General features: G+C 44.7%; 1 protein-coding gene across 2 annotated transcripts in view; it reads left to right on the top strand.

The window, feature by feature from the left end:
- Positions 1-9,685: 9,685 nt before the first annotated feature.
- The window catches only part of LOC107393742 (neuronal acetylcholine receptor subunit alpha-3), a 33,642-nt gene continuing 22,489 nt past the window's right edge, over positions 9,686-20,838 (top strand). For both annotated transcript variants that reach the window (XM_015972332.3, XM_015972324.3), the window contains exon 1: positions 9,686-10,063. In XM_015972332.3, the coding sequence (XP_015827818.3) occupies positions 10,006-10,063 (58 nt within the window). In that variant the 5' untranslated portion in view covers positions 9,686-10,005. The remainder of the gene's footprint in view (positions 10,064-20,838) is intronic.

The following is a 20,838-nucleotide window of genomic DNA, read 5'->3' as shown; positions in this document are numbered from 1 at the left end:
GCAGGTCTGTGTCTGTGTGTGTGTGTGTGTGTGCATGCAGGTCTGTGTCTGTGTGTGTGTGTGTGTGTGTGTGTGTGTGTGTGTGCATGCAGGTCTGTGTCTGTGTGTGTGTGTGTGTGTGTGTGTGTGTGTGTGTGCATGCAGGTCTGTGTCTGTGTGTGTGTGTGTGTGTGTGTGCATGCAGGTCTGTGTCTGTGTGTGTGTGTGTGTGTGTGTGTGTGCATGCAGGTCTGTGTCTGTGTGTGTGTGTGTGTGTGCATGCAGGTCTGTGTCTGTGTGTGTGTGTGTGTGTGTGTGTGTGTGTGTGTGTGTGTGTGTGTGTGTGTGTGTGTGCATGCAGGTCTGTGTCTGTGTGTGTGTGTGTGTGTGTGTGTGCATGCAGGTCTGTGTCTGTGTGTGTGTGTGTGTGTGTGCATGCAGGTCTGTGTCTGTGTGTGTGTGTGTGTGTGTGTGTGCGTGTGCATGCAGGTCTGTGTGTGTGTGTGTGTGTGTGTGTGTGCGTGTGCATGCAGGTCTGTGTGTGTGTGTGTGTGTGTGTGTGTGTGTGTGTGTAAAGAAGGGTTTTAATAAAGTTCTGACTGATTCTAACTGATCGGTTTTACAGATAAAGACTAAAGATTTGTTTGTGTTTTTGTAGCTGAAAGTTTTTTTTAACTCAAACTCTGTGATGTCATCAGCAGTTTCTAGACTTGATCCAAACCAGGGGAGTGGGGGTCAAAGGTGGACTGAACCTCGGTCTCGTCACCCAGGTGTCTAAAAAGTGGGTCGACCGTTCCTCGGTGGGAAACAGTAACTAACGTTTTGTCACTCCATCAGGAGTGTCTTAATGTTTATAGATGCTTCTTTAAACCTTCTTCAAACTCAAAAAAGTAGCATCTATCATCGTCATCTGAAGACACACACACACACACACGCACACAGACATACACACACACACAGACCTGCATGCACACGCACATACACACACACACACACATGCACGCACGTACACACACACACACACGCACACGCATGCACGCACGCATGCACGTATACACACACACACACAGACCTGCATGCACACGAACATACACACACATACACGCACACACACCTGCATGCACATGTGCACACACACACACACCTGCATGCACATGTGCACACACACACACACACCTGCATGCACATGTGCACACACACACACGCACGCACACACGCACACACACACACACACACACACACACACACACACACACACACACACACACACACACACACACACACACACACACACACACAATGGACCGTAATAAGATTTAAAGAGCCCAAATCCGTTATCTCAGCAAAAACGGAGCCTTGATTCCTGACCAAGACTCATCAGATCAGCAGAAACCATGAGCCTCTGCTCCAGTGGACAGTTATCGACAGAACACATATTTATTGTTCCTTCTCTGGTAGTGTGTGTGTGTGTGTGTGTGTGTGTGTGTGTGTATGTATAAAATATCAGTTTACAGCTGACTGGAGGAATATTCTGTTGGTGTATGATGAGAAAAACCTGATGAGGACTAAATAATCAGATTTTGGCTGCAGCAGCAGCAACAACGTATTTAAATACATTCAATTAACTTTATTTATAAAATACACATTAAACTTATGAGAAAACATGCAAACCTTGTTGTCTGCGTGTTTTAGTTCTTCTTTGGTTTTAAAATTCTGTTTCCTATGCTGCTCTTTCACAAAATCAGACATGTGGTACGGCATGATAATTAAATTATAAATGTAATTACATAAAATAAATAAAAAAAGTGTGAGTTGTTGCATTTTTTAATGTCCCCCCCCCCCCCCCCCCACCCCCACCCCACACACACACACACACACACACACATACACACACAGGGAACCTGAGGACACAGTCTGCTCTGCTTCACCGGCTCAGCGCCGGAGGACCAGAACAAAACTCACTTAACTAACGACACACAGAACCAGAACACGCACCTCAGACCCTCTGTGATCCGTTTGTCTTTCTTCCTATTTCCCTCCTTTCCTCCTCATTGATTTCCATCCTCTACCTCTCCACTCCTCCTCCTACTCACCTGCTTTTCATTCTTTCATAAACTGCGTGTGGAGAGGTAGGAACTAAAAATATGCCAGTGATAAACCCAATTACCTGTCCCTTTTCACGCTACACACCCGAGTAACAGAGTGTGTAAAATTCCAGCCTTCAGCGTGAATTCCTGCTTGTTTGTATCCAAACAGCTGTGCTCGGTGCTGATCGGTGGACTAACGGAAAGGTTTCCTGCACGTATGGAACCTAGAAATCCATGAGAGGAATTACATCAATAAATAAAATGAAACAAATAAATAAACCAGTCGATGCAGATTCTAACAGACTCAACTTCAGCTGCATCCACAGCAATTTATTTTCATTTTCTAGTTAAGATCAGAGTTTTATGTTCTCTGCATCCTCGTGGCTTCACTAGATAATGGCAGCAAAGCCGTCCCACTGGAACCCCCACTTGCCTGTGTGTGTGTGTGTGTGTGTGTGTGTGTGTGTGTGTGTGTGTGTGTGTGTGTGTGTGTGTGCATTCAGTATCCAGACCAAAGCTGAGAAACACATTCATCAGCCCCTTCACACACCTGTTTAACTGCCTGTTAAAACAATGATCTAATTAACCAATCACAGAGCAGCATTAAGTCATCTACACGTGGTGGAAGACCTGCTCAAGTTCAAACTGAATCAGAAAGGAGAGTTACGGGACTTTGAACGTGGAACATTTTCACAGGTCAGATGACAGACTGGTTCAAGATGACAGAAAGACAACAGCAGCTCAGATCTGCACTGGTTCCTACCAAGGTCAGAAGAACCACCCCAGCTGCTCCAGATGGTCTCCAGCAGATAAGAACAGGAAACTAGGGGTACGATTCTCACAGGATCACCAGAACTGGACCAGAAGAGACTGGAAAACCTTTTCTGGTCTGGTGAGTCTGGATTTTAGCTGTTGGATCAGAACCTCTCGGGTCTGCTGTTCTCGAGTCTGCTGTTCTCGGGTCTGCTGTTCTCGGGTCTGCTGTTCTCGGGTCTGCTGTTCTCGGGTCAGCTCTTCTCGGGTCTGCTGTTCTCGGGTCTGCTGTTCTCGGGTCTGCTGTTCTCAGGTCTGCTGTTCTCGGGTCTGCTGTTCTCGGGTCAGCTCTTCTCGAGTCTGCTGTTCTCGAGTCTGCTGTTCTCGAGTCTGCTGTTCTCGAGTCTGCTGTTCTCGGGTCTGCTGTTCTCGGGTCTGCTGTTCTCGGGTCTGCTGTTCTCGGGTCAGCTCTTCTCGGGTCAGCTCTTCTCGGGTCTGCTGTTCTCGGGTCTGCTGTTCTCGGGTCTGCTGTTCTCAGGTCTGCTGTTCTCGGGTCTGCTGCTCTCGGGTCTGCTGTTCTCGGGTCTGCTGTTCTCGGGTCTGCTGTTCTCGGGTCAACTCTTCTCGGGTCAACTCTTCTCGGGTCTGCTGTTCTCGGGTCTGCTGTTCTCGGGTCTGCTGTTCTCGGGTCTGCTGTTCTCGGGTCTGCTGTTCTCAGGTTTGCTGTTCTCGGGTCTGCTGTTCTCGGGTCTGCTGTTCTCGGGTTTGCTGTTCTCAGGTCTGCTGTTCTCGGGTCAGCTGCTCTCGGGTCAGCTGCTCTCGGGTCTGCTGTTCTCGGGTCTGCTGTTCTCGGGTCAACTCTTCTCGGGTCTGCTGTTCTCGGGTCTGCTGTTCTCAGGTCAGCTGTTCTCAAGTCAGCTGTTCTCGGGTCAGCTGTTCTCGGGTCAGCTGTTCTCGGGTCAGCTGTTCTCGGGTCTGCTGTTCTCGGGTCTGCTGTTCTCAGGTCAGCTGTTCTCGGGTCTGCTGTTCTCGGGTCAGCTGTTCTCGGGTCTGCTGTTCTCGGGTCTGCTGTTCTCGGGTCTGCTGTTCTCGGGTCAGCTGTTCTCGGGTCTGCTGTTCTCGGGTCTGCTGTTCTCGGGTCTGCTGTTCTCAGGTCAGCTGTTCTCAAGTCAGCTGTTCTCGGGTCAGCTGTTCTCGGGTCTGCTGTTCTCGGGTCAGCTGTTCTCGGGTCAGCTGTTCTCGGGTCAGCTGTTCTCGGGTCAGCTGTTCTCGGGTCAGCTGTTCTCAGGTCAGCTGTTCTCGGGTCTGCTGTTCTCGGGTCAGCTGTTCTCGGGTCTGCTGTTCTCGGGTCTGCTGTTCTCGGGTCTGCTGTTCTCGGGTCTGCTGTGTGTGTAAGTGAGTGAGTGAGAGGGAGAGAGTTTGATGTAAGCCGATTACCTCTGTTGAAAACTTCATGTTATTTGATGAAAACAAAAAAGAAACAAAAAGTTATTATAGAAAATTTGATGTGTGGATCACTTAAAAACCCAATTTTAATGATAATTTCTGATTATAATTGGTCAATCTGAGTTTTTCATGCAGACTGAACATGAAAATAGTCTCCTACACCTATCTCCTGCAGTAGCTTCTGATAGAAAACAGACGGTGAAACTCTAGGATTAGAAAATCCTGACAGATCTAAGTCACCCTGTCACTTAACGTTCACAGACTCACCCATCCTGACTCACGACGGGGAAGGCTGTTGTTGGTCTAGCGTCCAGGAAACAGCAGAGAACGTCTTGGCAAGTGGAAGCTAACAATTAGCATTAGCAACTCCACCACACAGCAGAACTCCTCCTCCAGGCTTATGCCATTTGTGGAGATAAAACATCAACATTGTAGAACAAACAGAATCAGTGGCAGAGTTATTTTGCTGATGGCCATCCAGATGCGAAATGTCCAAACATCAGGAAATAAGGCCCTGTCCACACGTAGCCGGGGATCTGCCAAAACGTAGGTATTTTTCTACGTTTTGGCCTGTCATTCACACGAAAACGGATCTTTTTAAAAACTCCGGCCAAAGTGAAGATCTGCGTTTTCTCCGTTTTGGGTGTCTGCGTCTGGACGGACAAAACCGGAGTTTTAAGGTCCGCAACGTCACTTTCCGCGACAAAAAATGCTGACATCACGTGTGCGACCTGTGTTTACACTAGCCGACAGCATGGATGCCCTCAGAGCTGCGCTCGCTTTATCAATTGTCCAAGCGCTGTTTGCTTGTTTGTTTTTGCAAGCGGAATTACTGCTCCTTGCGGAAGACCACAGACGAAGGACGAGGTTAAGAACGGGGGAAGTACTGCCACCTACAGGTCTGGCATGTCCTTAACAACGTATTTATCCGGGTACGTGTGGACAGAGTTTATTTTTAAACCAGGTGGTGTGGATGCAAGTTTTTGGAGGGGCGGATATTCGTTTTTAAAAAACCCGGCTACGTGTGGACAAGGCCTAAGACTCCAACTCCTGCCGGTCTGGGCTACCATCCTGCACACGTTAGCAGTTTCTTTGCTTCTACGCACCTGATTGAAATTAATGAGTAATTAACAGGCCTGTGCAGATTTAAGGAGAAGACTGAATTACTCCATTCAGGTGTGGTGGAGCGGGAAACAGAAGACTAGCAGGATAATCAATCAAGATCAAAGATACTTTATTAATCCCAGAGGGAAGTTAGAGTTTCAGTACACACAATTCTGAGATCAGACATACATGGTCAAAGACACGTGACAAGAACTGATGACTGTGGTTATTCGCAACCCTGAGTCGTGCTACCTTAATAGAGATAAGAGGGTAAGATGAGGATTGGTTCAGGTGGAGGAAAAAAGGCACTTCAGAGTTACCCTCCACCAGGAGGGCAGCTTTGCTCTGCAAAAAAAACACCTCAGACAGATATGCAACAGACTTCAGACAACACAACATAAGTGTCCACTAGGTGGGGTGGTGGGTTGGGACTATCCCCACTTCAGTTCCTGCAGCCACGATAAGCAGCGCATGTCACCTCAGTGTGGATAGGGGGAGGAGCATTGAGGGTTGCAGTGACCCTGGAACGTTTCAGCGGCCTTCCCGCAGTCCCGCCCAGGCTGGGAAAGGAGACAGAGTTGAGTTGCCATAGCGACGGCACATTCCACATATCTTCTGAGGGGGGAGTTTTCGTTGGAGGCTTGCAGGCTCAAGGGCGCCAGATTCTGATTAGAAATTGTTTTGGGGCCAGACAGAGATCATTTCCTCTCTGTCTTACAGTTTGTTGGTCCTCAACCTCTCAAAATCCCAATAATGGACATTAATCTATCCTAATCCGTGCTGATTTGTCCACTCTCTCCTTGATGGCATCCATCTTTTGTGCCAAAGAATGAATCTCAGCCAAAGTTCCAAGCTTACGATTCATCTCGACAATTATGTGAGTCTGTGAATTCACAGCGTGGTGCAAACCATCTCTGAGCTCCGGGATCAGGCCAGTATTCCTCGACAGCTCGTTAATTTTCCGGTAAGCCAGGAAGCCTCCAAGGCCAATGAGCAGGAATCCTGACACCAACACCACGAATATCCACACGTCTTAAGACGTGTCACACATTCATCAAAACTCAGCAACATCCTCACCTTTCCATCGTCGTTCTCATCTGCTTTTACGCTCCTTCATCATCAAACTGGACGCACGTGTTGCGTCAGACGACAGCTATCTGCAGACGAGAAGCTGTTAGAGAAACCTGAAGTGGTTTCTTCAACACAACATTTGGGTTCCTCTCTAAAACCATCCGGTCCCTGTTGCAATCCTGACCTCCTTTCTTCAGGCCGCGCTGTTATTTCCCCCCTCACCTCACAGAGAAGACATCATATTTACATCCCTTCCTCCTGGAAGCTCCCAGAAGCCTCTCATCACCTCCACTCCATCACCCTCACGTCGGTGGGATGATCATGCCAGGGAGAGTAAAGGAAAAACAGGCCATCAGCATTTTTTCACTCAGGGTTCGGAGTAAAAGCACTTCTCTGGGTCAGGAGATGTGGTGCAGATATGTGGATGTGAATAATTCAGCGTGGGTTAAAAGACCCGGCGAGGCTGATGGATGTTGTTAGGTGTTGTGTTTTACTGGAGGAAGAAAGATGGCTGAAGAGGAGGATGTATGAGAGAGAGCTGGTTCAGGAATAAAGTGTGCCGCAGGTATGTGTGAGGTAAAAGGCTGCAGAGAGCACGAAACGGAAGAAAATCCGAGAGGATCCTGGACTCTTTACAAAAACGGGCATGAATTAAACATTCCAGGGCAGGAGAAGTTATGGAACGCCACACAGACCCGTCCTGGCAGAAACACAGATTCACGCCCGCTTCCTGCTCTAACACGGCTGAAGCAGACAGGCGTGTCATGACGCCACACTGTGAGCACGGCGCTTGTCAGAAGGCAACAGCAAAAGCACATTAACCATGTGGAGATCATCTCATCCTCCTCGTGCAGCTCTTCCTCCTCGGATCAAACGTGGACAACTGACTCCTGCTGATGAAGTAGAGGAGAAGGAAAACAGACGCAACACTGTTTTGATGGTTTTGCTTGTTTAGATGAGGAGGAAGGAGCCGCTGACAGGAAGACGCGTCGCGGTGGTGGTTGTGCTGCAGGTTCTGGTTGTTGGAGGATTTCTGTTTGTGTTTGTTTCTGTCACACGTCCTCCTCGACCCTCCTGCTGCCTCACGAGGAGCTCACAATCCCTCCGCTCGTTCGTCTGGTTCCGACGTCGTGCACTGGATCCGGGTTTGTTTGGGCTTTTGTGGGTGAGCTGTTTACACCTTAATGAACCGGATCCTCGCCACAAAAGGTTAACGTTGTTTATCCTGGATGATGAACCTGACGGTGAAGGGAAGCCCGTGGCATGAAGTGTGTGTGTGTGTGTGTTGCTGCTAACACACACACACACACACACACACACACACACACACACACACACACACACACACACACACACACACACACGGTTATTATCTAAACCACGTTCTGCTCAAACAGCTTTCACTTCCAGCAAAATCATCTCAGACTGAAGCATATTCTACTACAGAAACATCTCCGACACGGTTTCCACAACCTTCAAAGTCAGGATGAACTGGAGGGCTTCAGCCTTTTGGGACTTTCAGGGAACTACTCACCAACATGAACATGGTGATGAGGGCCGTGGTGGAGCTGGGGCCAAACTCCAGTAGTTAAAGGGGGAGAGACGGTTGACACCCTGGACAGGTCTCCAGTCCATCACAGGGACACACGGAGAGAAACAACCCTTAGAGCCGGTTCAGAGTCTCCAGTTAACACATCTTATATGTTTTTGGTCTATGGGAAGGAGCAGGGGTACCCAGAGAAAACCCAACACATGCATGGGAAGGACATGCAACGTTCTCGCTGCGAGGCGGCAGTGCTACTGACCTCTCCATCATGCAGCCCTTATTGAATAATTAACAGCAAAAGTCAAATAACTTATTTTTATCCTTCACAAAAAGAATATATATATATTTAGTAGAGAAAAAAAATGAATATGTTTCTTTAAACATCAACTTTACCCTATTTTTAATACATTCACAGTGGTCTGAATGTCTTCATTGGGGCAACAAGGCTCCGGTGCGGCTGTTTCAGGAACTAGAAGTGATCCACATCAGACATGGCATGAGACATATCTGATAGGAGTCTCATGTCCTGACATTTGGACATCTCACCTCTGATTGGATAACAGCAACACAGCTCTACCACTGACTATGTTTGCTCTGCAACGTTGATGTTTTATTTCCACAAATAACACAAGTCTGGAGAAGTTCTGATGTGTGGCAGAGTCGCTAATGCTAACGGTTACATTCTACTAGCCGAGACCATCTCTGCTGTTTCCTGGACACCAAAACAACAACAGCCTTCCCCGTCGTGAGTCAAGACTGGCGAGTCCATGAATGTTAAGTGACAGGGTGACGTAGATCTGTCAGGATTTTCTAACCCTAGAGTTTCACCGTCTGTTTTCTATCAGCAGCTGATGCAGGAGACAGGTGTAGGAGACTATTTTCATGTTCAGCCTGCATGAAACACTCAGATATTTTGAGGCATGTGTAAATGTTTCAGATAAATTTGAGCACAAAACCTTTTTATTAATAAACTGGAGGATAGCTGTTTTTGGATCAACAGATCAAAACACTCTGGAGAGGACTTCTCTCATAAACATGAAGATGTTCGGCTCTCATGCGCCGTTCATCTTGTTCAGAATGATTTAAGGACACTTCAAACATTTGGTAAAATCCTAATAAAAACCTGATCCAGTTTTATTTCCTCTTAGCAGGAATCCGGACTTTTTCCTCCACAGCTGCAGCTCGTTTCTCTTTTCCCGCCACAGCTGCAGCTCGTTTCTCTTTTCCCGCCACAGCGCTGCTCTGCAGCAAACTGCATTGTTTCGTTTCATGACGTGAAACCGAGCGTGTGAAATCGGAAGCTAATGAAAAGTATTTTTGGGAAGCTGGTGATCTCCTGCGAAACCGCTCGGTTCCTGTCTCCAGCGCAGCGCAGCGCAGTGCTGCTGTTTAGCGGCTGCAGAAAGACACAGCAGCGTACATCTGGGATTCACCTTTACACGTGTCAACCCGTCAGGTGCAACAAAACGGTGTCAGAATGAGCGATTATCGGAGGGAAAGTTGGTGCCAGGGACTTCAGCACCGCGGAGAGCGCTGAGCGCCGCTCATTAGCGCTCTCCGCGGTGCTGAAACGATCTGTTCTGTTTCTACAACTCATTTATTCCCACATCTGTCGGGTCTTTACTGCAGAAACAAGAAACTTTCTAAACCTCGAAACGAAAAACACACAAACACCAACAGGATCAAGCATTTACCTTCTGGGATTAAAAATCAAAGAAATATAAAACAATTAAACGTATTTAAAGTTAAAATCAAGCTGAAGTTTCGGGTTGAGCCTAAATCCCTCCCCACGTGCGTCAGCGGGGAGAACTGCGCCCACGAGGGAGGGACGAACCCGGTCAGGTTCGGATCCGGTCCAGAAGGCGCTCACCGACACAGCGAGCGGGTCGGCACCGGGGGGAGTCGGATTTGGGTTTTATCCAGAGATTTTAGAGAATAAACGGCGTGAACGGACGCGTTCCGGCTCGTTTGGGGAAAACTGTAAGAAAAGTGAAGTGGATCCTAATTTTCTGAGGGGGAATGAAGCTCGTGGCGATGTGGACTTTTCTGCTTCTGCTCATCGGTCTGCAGACACAAGGTGAGGCTGTGCTCGGTGCGGGTTCTGCGGGTCTAAAGCATCAAGGAGTTCGTGAAAGATAAAACCTCTGAAACGTTTTCCAGTCAACTTCACTGTTTAACGTCAACAAAAACTTTATTTTGTAATAAAAAGAACATTTGTAATAGAAAAAATGATAAAGATGCAGAATTTGACTCAAAATGCCATTCCAACAATAATCCCCGGAAAACAAAATAATTAATACGTTCCAGTTTTAAACATATGTTCATCCAAATAGATTTTATCTTTTCATTACAAGTAAAATCACCAGAAAAGCCAAGTGAAACGTTTTGTCTCGCTGCGAGCGCAGGAGGATTGGACCCAAAATGCAGAAGAAGAAAAAGAAAATATTATTTCTATAGCGCCTCTCAAGATAAAAATCACGAGGCGCTTCACAAAAACAAAAAAATGTAAAAATATAAAAAAGCATTTAGAAAATGTTTTAAAATATATTTAAAATGAGCAAAAATTAGACAATTGGGATTAAAAATGTTAAGAAAGAGAGAGAGTGAACAGGAAAGAGGGAAATCAGTGGATCCTGAGGAAGGTGGAATAGGTGGGGAGAGCAGAATAAAGAGAGAGAGGTGAAGAAGGTCATACAAAAGCCAGCTTGAACAGGTGAGTCTTCAGCTGCTTTTTAAAGGAGACCACTGAGTCCACTGATCTCAGGCTCAGGGGGAGAGAGGTCCAGAGTCTGGGGGCCACAGCAGCAGATGATCTGTCACCTTTGGTCTTTAGCCTGGTGCTGCACAACCAGTAGGCTTTGATCACTGGACCTCAGGGACCTGCTGGGGGTGTAGGGACTAAGAAGATCACCAATGTAAGATGGTGCTTGTCCATGTAAGGTCCTATAGACCAGAACCAGGATCTTGAAATGAACCCTGAAGTTGACTGGCAGCCAGTGAAGCTGGAGGAGAAGCGGGGTGATGTGGGTGTGTTTGGAGGACTTGGTCAGAAGCCGAGCACAGGCGTTCTGAACCACCTGTAGACGGTTCAGGGAGGTTCTGCTCAGACACGTGAAAAGAGAGTTACAGTAGTCTAAGCGTGAGGAGATGAAGGTGTGGAGAACTGTCTCAAGTTCAGAGCGGGACAGAATGGGACTCAGCTTAGCAACGTTCCTGAGATGGAAGAAGGAAGAGCGAACAAGAGAACTGACATGAGAATCCAGGGTGAGAGCTGGGTCAAAGGTCACGCCAAGATTCCTGACAGAAGGTTTGGTGTGAGAAGCAAGCTGACCAAGAGAGAACACCACAACTCGAGGCAGGAGAGGTCGTTTAAATAAAAAATCCTTAAATTAGGAGGAGAACTGGAAAAAAACAAAGACTATAGGACACGAGGTCAAAAATCTGAAGTTCTGTAGACAAAAACAAAAGCTCTCACATGAGCCAGGATCTATCGCAACTAGAGGGGGACAAAAACAACGATGACAAAAGACAATGGACCGACAAACACTGAGGGACAAGACGGGGTTTTTAAACACAGAAGGAGGTAATCAGGGGAACAGGTGTGAGGAGTGAGATCTGGAGGGAAAACAGGTGCCATCAGCAACCTAAACGGGCGAAAGAACTAAGCAGGAGGAAAGATAGACATTAAGCTATAAAACACTCAAAAACTAAACCTAAAGACTAAGGGCAAATATTAACAACTAATAACTAGAGGAGGACGAATACAAAATCAAATAGGAACTACCAGGAAGTGACTGGGGGAAACAGGGAAGCCTAGAGAGAGCTGGGGCTCATAATGAGACACGAGGGGAGAACCTGGAGTGAGAACAGGAGGGGGCTCGGGACCAGAGGGGCACGGGACATGTCACGTTTGACCAGGAATTCACTTTCTAAACTCAAACACGTCTGAACTGATTCATTCTGCTGAGACTTCTGCCAAACTAGGACAACAAAATGAAATGCAGAATAACTCTGAGAAGAGGCAAATGAATTTTGATGAATGCAAATGTTGCTCTGAGGGGAAATTTTAGGAAATCGCAACAGATTAAGACGTGTTTACGGGTTCCTGCTGGAGGACCAGAGATATTTACAGGTTATTAGCAGGCTAAAAAAACACGAAGATTTAAAAGTGAAAGAATAAACAGGTAGAATCAGTCTTACAGAAGGAAGCAAAGGAAAGTGGAAAAAAATCCCAAACATAATGCAGTTTAAGGGAAGAGGAGGGCGAGAAAGATGAAAGGAAAAAAGAATAAAAAGGATGAAAGAGAGCTGAAAAGATGAAGAATGTGTCTGAAAAAGAATTACATAAGTAAAAGTAAAGAGGATGCAGCTCGGATCAAGAATGTGAGACAATCAGAATCCATCCTGCATCCTAATCTCTGACCAGCTGAAGTCAGAAGAGTGAAGGCTTCACGTCTCAAAGCTCCAGAGGCAGAAGCAGCAGCAGCTATCTGATTCATGCACGGCGGCAGGAAGGCTTTCTTCTGGGTTATCAGCCTCCACAAACACCACCCTGCAAGGTGTTTTCACACAGAATCATCTGTAAAACTCCTGAATCCGAGCTCGCTCGTCTAATTAACGGAATAAATGCTGCTGGAGACGTCCTGGAGACCATTTTAGATATTTACCCATGAATGTGTTAAAGTCCTTAAACTAACAGGATGAGTTGTAGAGAGATGCTCAGACGTAATGTTGTTTCATCCAAGTTAGAATGTTTTACAGCTCTTTAACCTTTAGGGCATTTTTCATTAAGCAAATGATGTTTATTAATTTTACTGAAAACTGTTTGAACTGCAGTTTGAACAACAAAAGTTTAAAATCGTTTCAAGTTCAGGAAGTGCTCCAATGAGGTGTCATTTAAACTTACATGACGAGCCTGATAACTAAAAGATCTGCCTCCCATCCTAATTTTAGATATTCTGGGAACCACCAGTAGACCTGCAGTCTGAGAGCGAAGTGCTCGGTTAGGAACGTATGGAACAATCAGATCACTGATGTATGATGGAGCTTGATTATTAAGAGCTTTATATGTGAGAAGAAGGATCTTAAAATCTATTCTGAATTTAACAGGTAGCCGATGTAGGGAAGCTAAGACAGGAGAGATATGATCTCTCTTTTTAATTCTCATCAGAACTCTAGCTGCAGCATTTTGGACAAGCTGAAGACTTTTAACTACATTCTGTGGACTTCCTGAGAGTAATGAATTACAGTAATCCAGTCTTGATGTAATAAATGCATGAACTAGTTTTTCAGCATCACTCCTGGAAAGTATGCTTCTAATCTTAGCAATATTCCAAAGGTGGAAAAAGGAAATCCTACAAACTTGTGAAACCTGTGATTTGAATGACATGTCCTGGTCGAAGATAACACCAAGGTTCCTTAATTTGTTCTCGGAGAGTAATGTAAAGCCATTTAAGTCAGGTGATTGACTAAGCAATCTCCTTTTCTGGATTTCTGGTCCAAAGATGAGAACTTCCGTCTTGTCTTGATTTAAAAGCAAAAAGTTTAGAGTCATCCAATTTTTTATGTCCTCAAGACAAGCCTGTAATCTACCCAACCGATCAGACCCCCTTTGCTTTGTTTTAGATGACAAGTCACTCCTGTAGATGAGGGCTTAACAGACACTAGGGGGTGCTAAAAGCAAGCAAAACTGCCAAGTGTGCCTTTAAAATCTATCCAAATATTGCTGCCTGTCCAACTTTCTGTAGGGTTGTTTGTCTTTCCTTCCTCCTCTTTTACAGATTTGTCCCCACCAATATTTACAGGTGGCACATTAACTGTAATGTGCCTTGCCATGCCCCAACCTGTGTGTGTGTGTGTGTGTGTGCGTGCGTGCGTGCGTGCGTTACGTTTTTGCCGTTTGCTGCAGTCAGCATTATTGATGATGATGGGGTTGATGCTAATTTCCCCACTTGTGACATCACAAACAAGGATGTTTTGAAGCAGCTTGTTTTAGGGACGATTCCTTAAACCAAACACTGAAAGAAAAAAAAGTGGTGTTTTTATTTACCTTCGGGGTGTTTGTGGAGGCAGCAGAGCCCCACATGGCCTCTCTAAACAAATGACAGATATTTTTTTATTCACAGATTTCAGCCACCTTTCAGAAAAATCAGGTCTTGCCTTTTAAACATTGACTCAGTGACTTTTAGCCATCTTCTACAGGAAGCTTCCTGTTGTTGGTGTCCTCTCACCCTCATGCATAATGCACCGTTACACTATCAGATCCATCACTGATGATCATCCCGTAAACTCTGACCACACATCTGTTCAACAGGCAGGTAGACAGTAAACCATAAAGACACCCGGCCTGTGAAGGAGGACACCATGCGTCTTTTAGAAGTACATCTTGCTCCTGATGGTTTGACATGAATACATTTGAAGGTTTTTTTCACATTCTTTACATATATTTAGTCCAACTGTCTGTTGTATTCAAACAAAAATGGCTGTTTTTTCAGCATGACTGATGATGCAGAGCAGGCGGGGTGTGTGTTTGTGCGGCTGTGTGGTCACAAGGTTTTGCATCACAGTGCTATTTACGAAGCTGAACACCGAAGCGGGTAGCCGGCACCTCACGCAGCCGCTCTCACCACACTTATTCAGATGTTACTGTTAAATAAATTAAACGCAAAAGACTGACTCAATGCTTTTAGACATCTAGACGTGGTGAAGACGACCGACTGAGCATTAAAAGAACAGAGATCAGAGGAACCTTAGGCGTGGCGTTTTCACCCACAACCATCTCTAGGATTAGAGAATTGGAGCCAAGCAAAAATGTTAAATCCAGGGAGCAGCAGCTGTCTGGGTGAAATGGTCAGCAGAACCCCACCAGCTGTTCCAGATGGACTCCTGCAGCAGAAGACCACATCAGGAGTCTCTCCTGTCAGCTAAGAACAGGATCCTGAGGCTAAGATCCCCACAGGACCACCAGAACCGGACCAGACTGGAGAAACCTTTCCTGGTCGGTTCGGTCTGGGTTTCAGCTGCATCCTCCTAACCCTGACCCATCTTCTGATGGCTACTTCCAGCAGGATGCTGCACCACCTTTCTAGAACATGACCATGAGTTCACTGGTCTCCAATGGCCTCCACTGTCACCAGATTTCAGTCCAGAAACTTTGAGATGTGGTGGGGTGAGATGTCCTCACCAAGGATGGAGCAGAACCTGTGAGGAACATTGTAGAACCCTGTTGGATCTATGATACCAAGTTTTAAGGTGGATTTGGAGGTAAAAGGCGGTCCGACCTGGTACTAATGATGTCTCATGTGAGTAAATCCTTCTCCATGAATAAGGAAATTATGCCTGAGGCCTTTTTTCTTTGTTCTTCTGGTTCTGAACCCGGTTCCTGTTTGACTCAGACTACCTTCTCTGTAAGGTTTAGCTGAAGACTAAACTCACACCTGGAAGTGAGCCAAGTCCCGAAAGGCTGAAACATCTTTATCTGTGGTCATCACGGAAGTATTTTTTCCTACTGAACTTTTACAAACGCAGACACAGGTATCGGTGTTGTCACCTGTAAATGTCAGCGAGCATCACCGGAGCTCAGTCCGTGCACCGTCTCAGAAAAGGATCCCACAGAAGAAAGGACCAGTGGTTGAAGCTGTTTGCAGAAAGTAGTCTGAGTCAGAAACGCTTCCTGCTGAGTAGATCTCCTGCTCCTGTTATCCCAACAAACGTTTTCACTCTCAACTCTTCGAGGTCCAGAACCTGTCATCATCTTTGTTCGTTAGCAGCTTTTTCCTTTTCTCCTCACGTTGTGATATTTATTATTTGTAATTTATTATTTGCAATTTATTATTAGTAATTTATTTTTAGTAATTTATTATTTGTAATTTATTTTTTGTATTTATTATTTGTAATTTATTTTTAGTAATTTATTATTTGTAATTTATTTTTTGTATTTATTATTTGTAATTTATTTTTAGTAATTTATTATTTGTAATTTATTTTTTGTATTTATTATTTGTAATTTATTTTTTGTATTTATTATTTGTAATTTATTTTTTGTATTTATTATTTGTAATTTATTTTTTTATTTGTAATTTATTTTTTGTATTTATTATTTGTAATTTATTTTTTTATTTGTAATTTATTTTTTGTATTTATTATTTGTAATTTATTTTTTTATTTGTAATTTATTTTTTGTATTTATTATTTGTAATTTATTTTTTTATTTGTAATTTATTTTTTGTATTTATTATTTGTAATTTATTTTTTTATTTGTAATTTATTTTTTGTATTTATTATTTGTAATTGATTTTTTATTTGTAATTTATTTTTTGTATTTATTATTTGTAATTGATTTTTTATTTGTAATTTATTTTTTGTATTTATTATTTGTAATTGATTTTTTATATTTCAGTTCTGTGGGAACAAAAACAGATGCTTATTTATTGTTATAAAAGAATCTCTCTCTCTCTCTCTCTCTCTCTCTCTCTCTCTCTCTCTCTCTCTCTCTCTCTCTCTCTCTCTCTCTCTCTCTCTCTCTCTCTCTCTCTCTCTCTCTCTCTCTCTCTCTCTCTCTCTCTCTCTCTCTCTCTCTCTCTCTCTCTCTCTCTCTCTCTCTCTCTCTCTCTCTCTCTCTTCTATTTGAGATGACTCATTTCTCTCATTTCCACCTAGAAACCATTAACATTGTGATGAAATTACTTAAAGATGTAACGACATTCTTAGTAGGGATGCTCGAGAGTGGCTATTTTACCGATATCTGATATACTGATGTTGTTTGATTCTATGAAGATTTATGCTGTGTTCCTCCTCTCATAAACAAAGAAATATTATAACATTTTATGTTCTAACATCACATATCTCATATCATGCTTAAAGAGCAAGTCACCCCCAGATCAACTTTTTTTCTGATAAACTATATAAATGTGTGTCTAATCGTGCTGCAGACTGCATTTTAGCTTAAATTAAATTTTTCTGCCTAAAACTGTCAGTGTTAGAATGTTAGCTGGTACCATATGATGTCACAATGTTGTTGTGAGCCTCTGTGTGTGTGTGTGTGTGTGTGTGTGTGTGTGTGTGTGTGTGTGTGTGTGTGTGTGTGTGTGTGTGTGTGTGTGTGTGTGTATTTGTTAGTGGCTTCGCCCTCTTGGTCTGCTAGGCAACATCATTTGTTGCATTTTTCAAACAGGAAGTGGGAGCTGAGTAATACTCTTGTAGGGGGTGACTTGCTCTTTAAGTTGTTAACATTTTATGTGCAAAACAACAACTACTTCAATTTAAGTTAGCAAAAAGAATTTAAGTTGTCTCCACCAGCAGCTGAATGCCGTTCTCGCTAAGCGTGATGCTAAGACGTGTGTATTAATTAACAATGTTGTTTTTTCTGTTTATTGCAGCTATGGTGATAAAACATTTACTAAGATCTTCAGTTAAGAAAAGCCAGCTGTGGGTGAAGATTCTTGTTTTGCTTTTGTTGTTTGTTAGCCTGCTAGCTCTGTAGCTATACGTGCCCACATTCACTAGACGGGGCATATTTCTACTTTACAAGTCGTGCCAAATAAGCTAAAATACTTCAAAAACTGGACCTCAGACCTGTCACGTTTTGAAGAGTTTGATGTTAAATGTAAACGTAAGGTCACTAAAAGACTGAAACCCGATATTAAATGTTAAAATTGTAAAACTGAATCTTTAGTGTTTGCTGACGTCAGTTAGCTGTGGCGGCCATCTTGAATCAGACAAATAACACTCATACGGATACGTCACCAAGTAATAAAGTCACCACATTTGAGCAGAGTTTTGGAGAAACGGAGATCTTTTCACTTCCTGTTTGCAGATGAGCCAGTCGACTCCAGACATTATTCAGCTGTAGATCCACATCGTTCAGTTTGTTCCTGAATCAACGAGACAAAAACATTCGTCGGTGGGCAACATTTATGCTAACAAAGGAAGCTAAAAAAAGTTCTCTGTAAGTTTGTCGATTTGTTTATTTCTTACCTAAATTTCCTTTCTTAAGAAACTCTCCTCCCACCCATTCCCTTCCGCTCATCCGGATTCGGGTCGCGGGGGCAGCAGCCCCAAGGCAGTTTAGTCAGACAAGAAGGAGAAAATGAATCAAAAGCCTTTTAAATCCATGAGGCTGTTGATTCATTATCTGGTCTCAGTAGGTCCCCCCGGGTCGTCGTCTTAGTCTTCTCTGCAGCCTCGGATTCTGCCGCCAATCTTCTACAGTCATTCTCCAGCGGGAGAAGATAATCCATGGTGGACGTGGTCTCAGCAGGTTCCCCCAAGTCGGGCGTCTTTGTTTCCTCTGCAACTGCTAGAACATCAGCTGGCCGAACTGCGATGCTGCTAGCAAAGCTAATGTTTCCAGAACGCACGGATGGTCCTGCAGCTCCATCTTCGCTCAGTGGTTTAAAAAACCTGTTAGCTTTGGTATTTTCTTAAGCACCTCTTTGTCGCGTTCCCCCATTTTCCTTCTTTCTTTTCAGCGCTCCACTGTTGTGTTTTCTGGTTTCGTCCGCCATTACGAGGCACTCACTGTTCACGCCGCCGCACACTGGGGCGTGTCCGGCTGACACGCCCGCCGTGACGTAAGGAGTGTGAAAAAACTTGGACCAATTATAAGCAGTCATGACAAATCCCAGTGCTTCTCAGCTACATGTAACATCTTGTTAGCGAATTACATACAAAAATAAAAATGCTTTTGGGATCGAGGGCGGGGCCTCCAGCACGCCGGGGCCCAGGGCTGTAGCCCAGGTAAGCCCACGCGAAAGCCCGGGAGTGAATCCATCTACAATTTTTTATTTCTGTTCTTTTACATTCTGGATTAAATGATTAATTTTTATGTGAGCTGCACAGTGGCACAGTGACACAGTGGTTAGAGCTGTTGCCTTGCAGCAAGAAGGTCCTGGGTTCGATTCCCGGCCTGGGATCTTTCTGCATGGAGTTTGCATGTTCTCCCTGTGCATGCGTGGGTTCGCTCCGGGTTCTCCGGCTTCCTCCCACCGTCCAAATACATGACTGTTAGGTTGATTGGTGTGTCCAAATGGTCCTCAGGTGTGTGTGTGTGTGTGTGTGTGTGTGCGCATGTGTGTGTGTGTGTGTGTGTGCATGATTGTTTGTCCTGTGTGTCTCTGTGTTGCCCTGCGATGGACTGGCTCTCTGTCCAGGGTGTACCCCGCCTGATTGCTCGTTGGAGATAAGCAGCAGCCCCCCCCCCCCCCCCACCACCACCACCACCACACACACACCCTGCAGACCCTTCAGAAAATGGATGGATGGAATTTTTCTGTGAGTTTAGAGTTTTGTTTTGGAGCCCGAACCAAAATCAGACGCGACGTTCCTGCGTCTGTTAACTCATCGGGACACTAAGCAGCCTGGATTCCTGTGATCTTCTGAGTGAAGGCTTTGCTTTCATGTCGTGTCTCCTCACCTTTCCCCTCTCCTCACCACGATGTTTTATGAAAACTATCAGTTTTTTTCTTTTTTGGTTTAGCCGTCTCCAGGGGGCTGTCATCAGGAGTTCAGAACCAGCTCGGTTTCTGGTGTCGTTGTCGTCTGTGTGGACGACTTTATCGTCCTCTGAAGGAGGGAGCTCGATGAAGCAGGGTCAGCTGTGTTTCATCACTGGGAATTCGAGGCTTTTTCCAAAGACGTCTGTTCTAGTTAGGAGATTGTTCATCTTTCTCAGCTCATTTCAGTCAAACGATGAATCAATAGTTTAGATAAAAGACAATAAATGCAACTCAGAGAAGGTTTGTTGTCTTAGAAGTGGCGCAGGTTTTTCAGCGTTCCTCAGAAGGTGATTTCTGCATTTTTTAAGCCTCCCCCCCTTATTCTGAGATATTTCTTTAAAATAGTTGTTATCCCTTCCACCCTGTCTAGTTTTTGTAGCGTCTCGAACAACACTTCAGAGCTGATGAAGACTTTTAGAAGACTTTTTTTTATTCTGAAAGACTCCTGCTACGTTCCACCTGTGCTTAAAAACATCTTTCTGCTCCCTTTCCCGGGGGCGACGGTCTGCACCTCCTCTGCACGAAGCCAAAATAGCTTCCTCTGCATTTTCCAACATTCTGACATCCTGCTTCGGGCGATCCAGGTTCCTTCCCAGGAAATTAATTAACATGACTTGTCACGTTTGAGTTACATTCCCAACAAACAAGCTCCCCCAGCCTGATGCACACCTATTTAGGTTAATCAGGATGAATTGTGTCTTATGATGATGAAACTCTCTCATCGGTCAACAAGAACTGAATTATAATCAAGAGAAGAAGCTGGTTGTCTCAGCTCATTTAGATGTTATCTATTCGTTTATTTATTACTTCTCTCCCTGGACGTCTTGGATACGTGAACACCTGTCCACAGTAACGCCAACGCTGGCAGAATTTCTTCTAAGGTTTTTTACAGGAGCACAACCAAACACATGTCCGAGGCTGCTAGAGTCGGAGTTTTGGGAATTCGTTAGAAAAAAGTCACAAACTGAAAGCAGAATGAAGCTTTAAAGCGGACAATTTTATTCTTGACGTTTTACGTTGCCTGAGCTGCTTCAGGGCTCTCTCACTTAAAAAAAAAAACAAGTGGAAGCTGGCCACGCCCTCCCACCCCTGCACGGGCTGCTATAAGCTGAGAAGCTCCGACGTCTGGGAGGGGCCGCAACGTGAGAGGTAGTTTCCCCATTTGTGATGTCACAAACGGCTTCTTTTAGACACATCATTCCTGAAACTAAACACTGACAGAAAACGGCATGCATCGATTTTTCACACTTTTGTTGCTCATAGAGACAGAAGAGACCCACATGGCAGCACAAAAAGATGCAGAATATGAGTTTTGCACAATATGTCCCCTTTAACCCTTACCCAACGTTTAAATTTT

This window comes from Nothobranchius furzeri, chromosome 6, assembly GCF_043380555.1.
Source record: "Nothobranchius furzeri strain GRZ-AD chromosome 6, NfurGRZ-RIMD1, whole genome shotgun sequence".
Lineage (NCBI taxonomy): Eukaryota > Metazoa > Chordata > Actinopteri > Cyprinodontiformes > Nothobranchiidae > Nothobranchius > Nothobranchius furzeri.
This window is presented reverse-complemented; position numbering and strand designations above follow the sequence as displayed.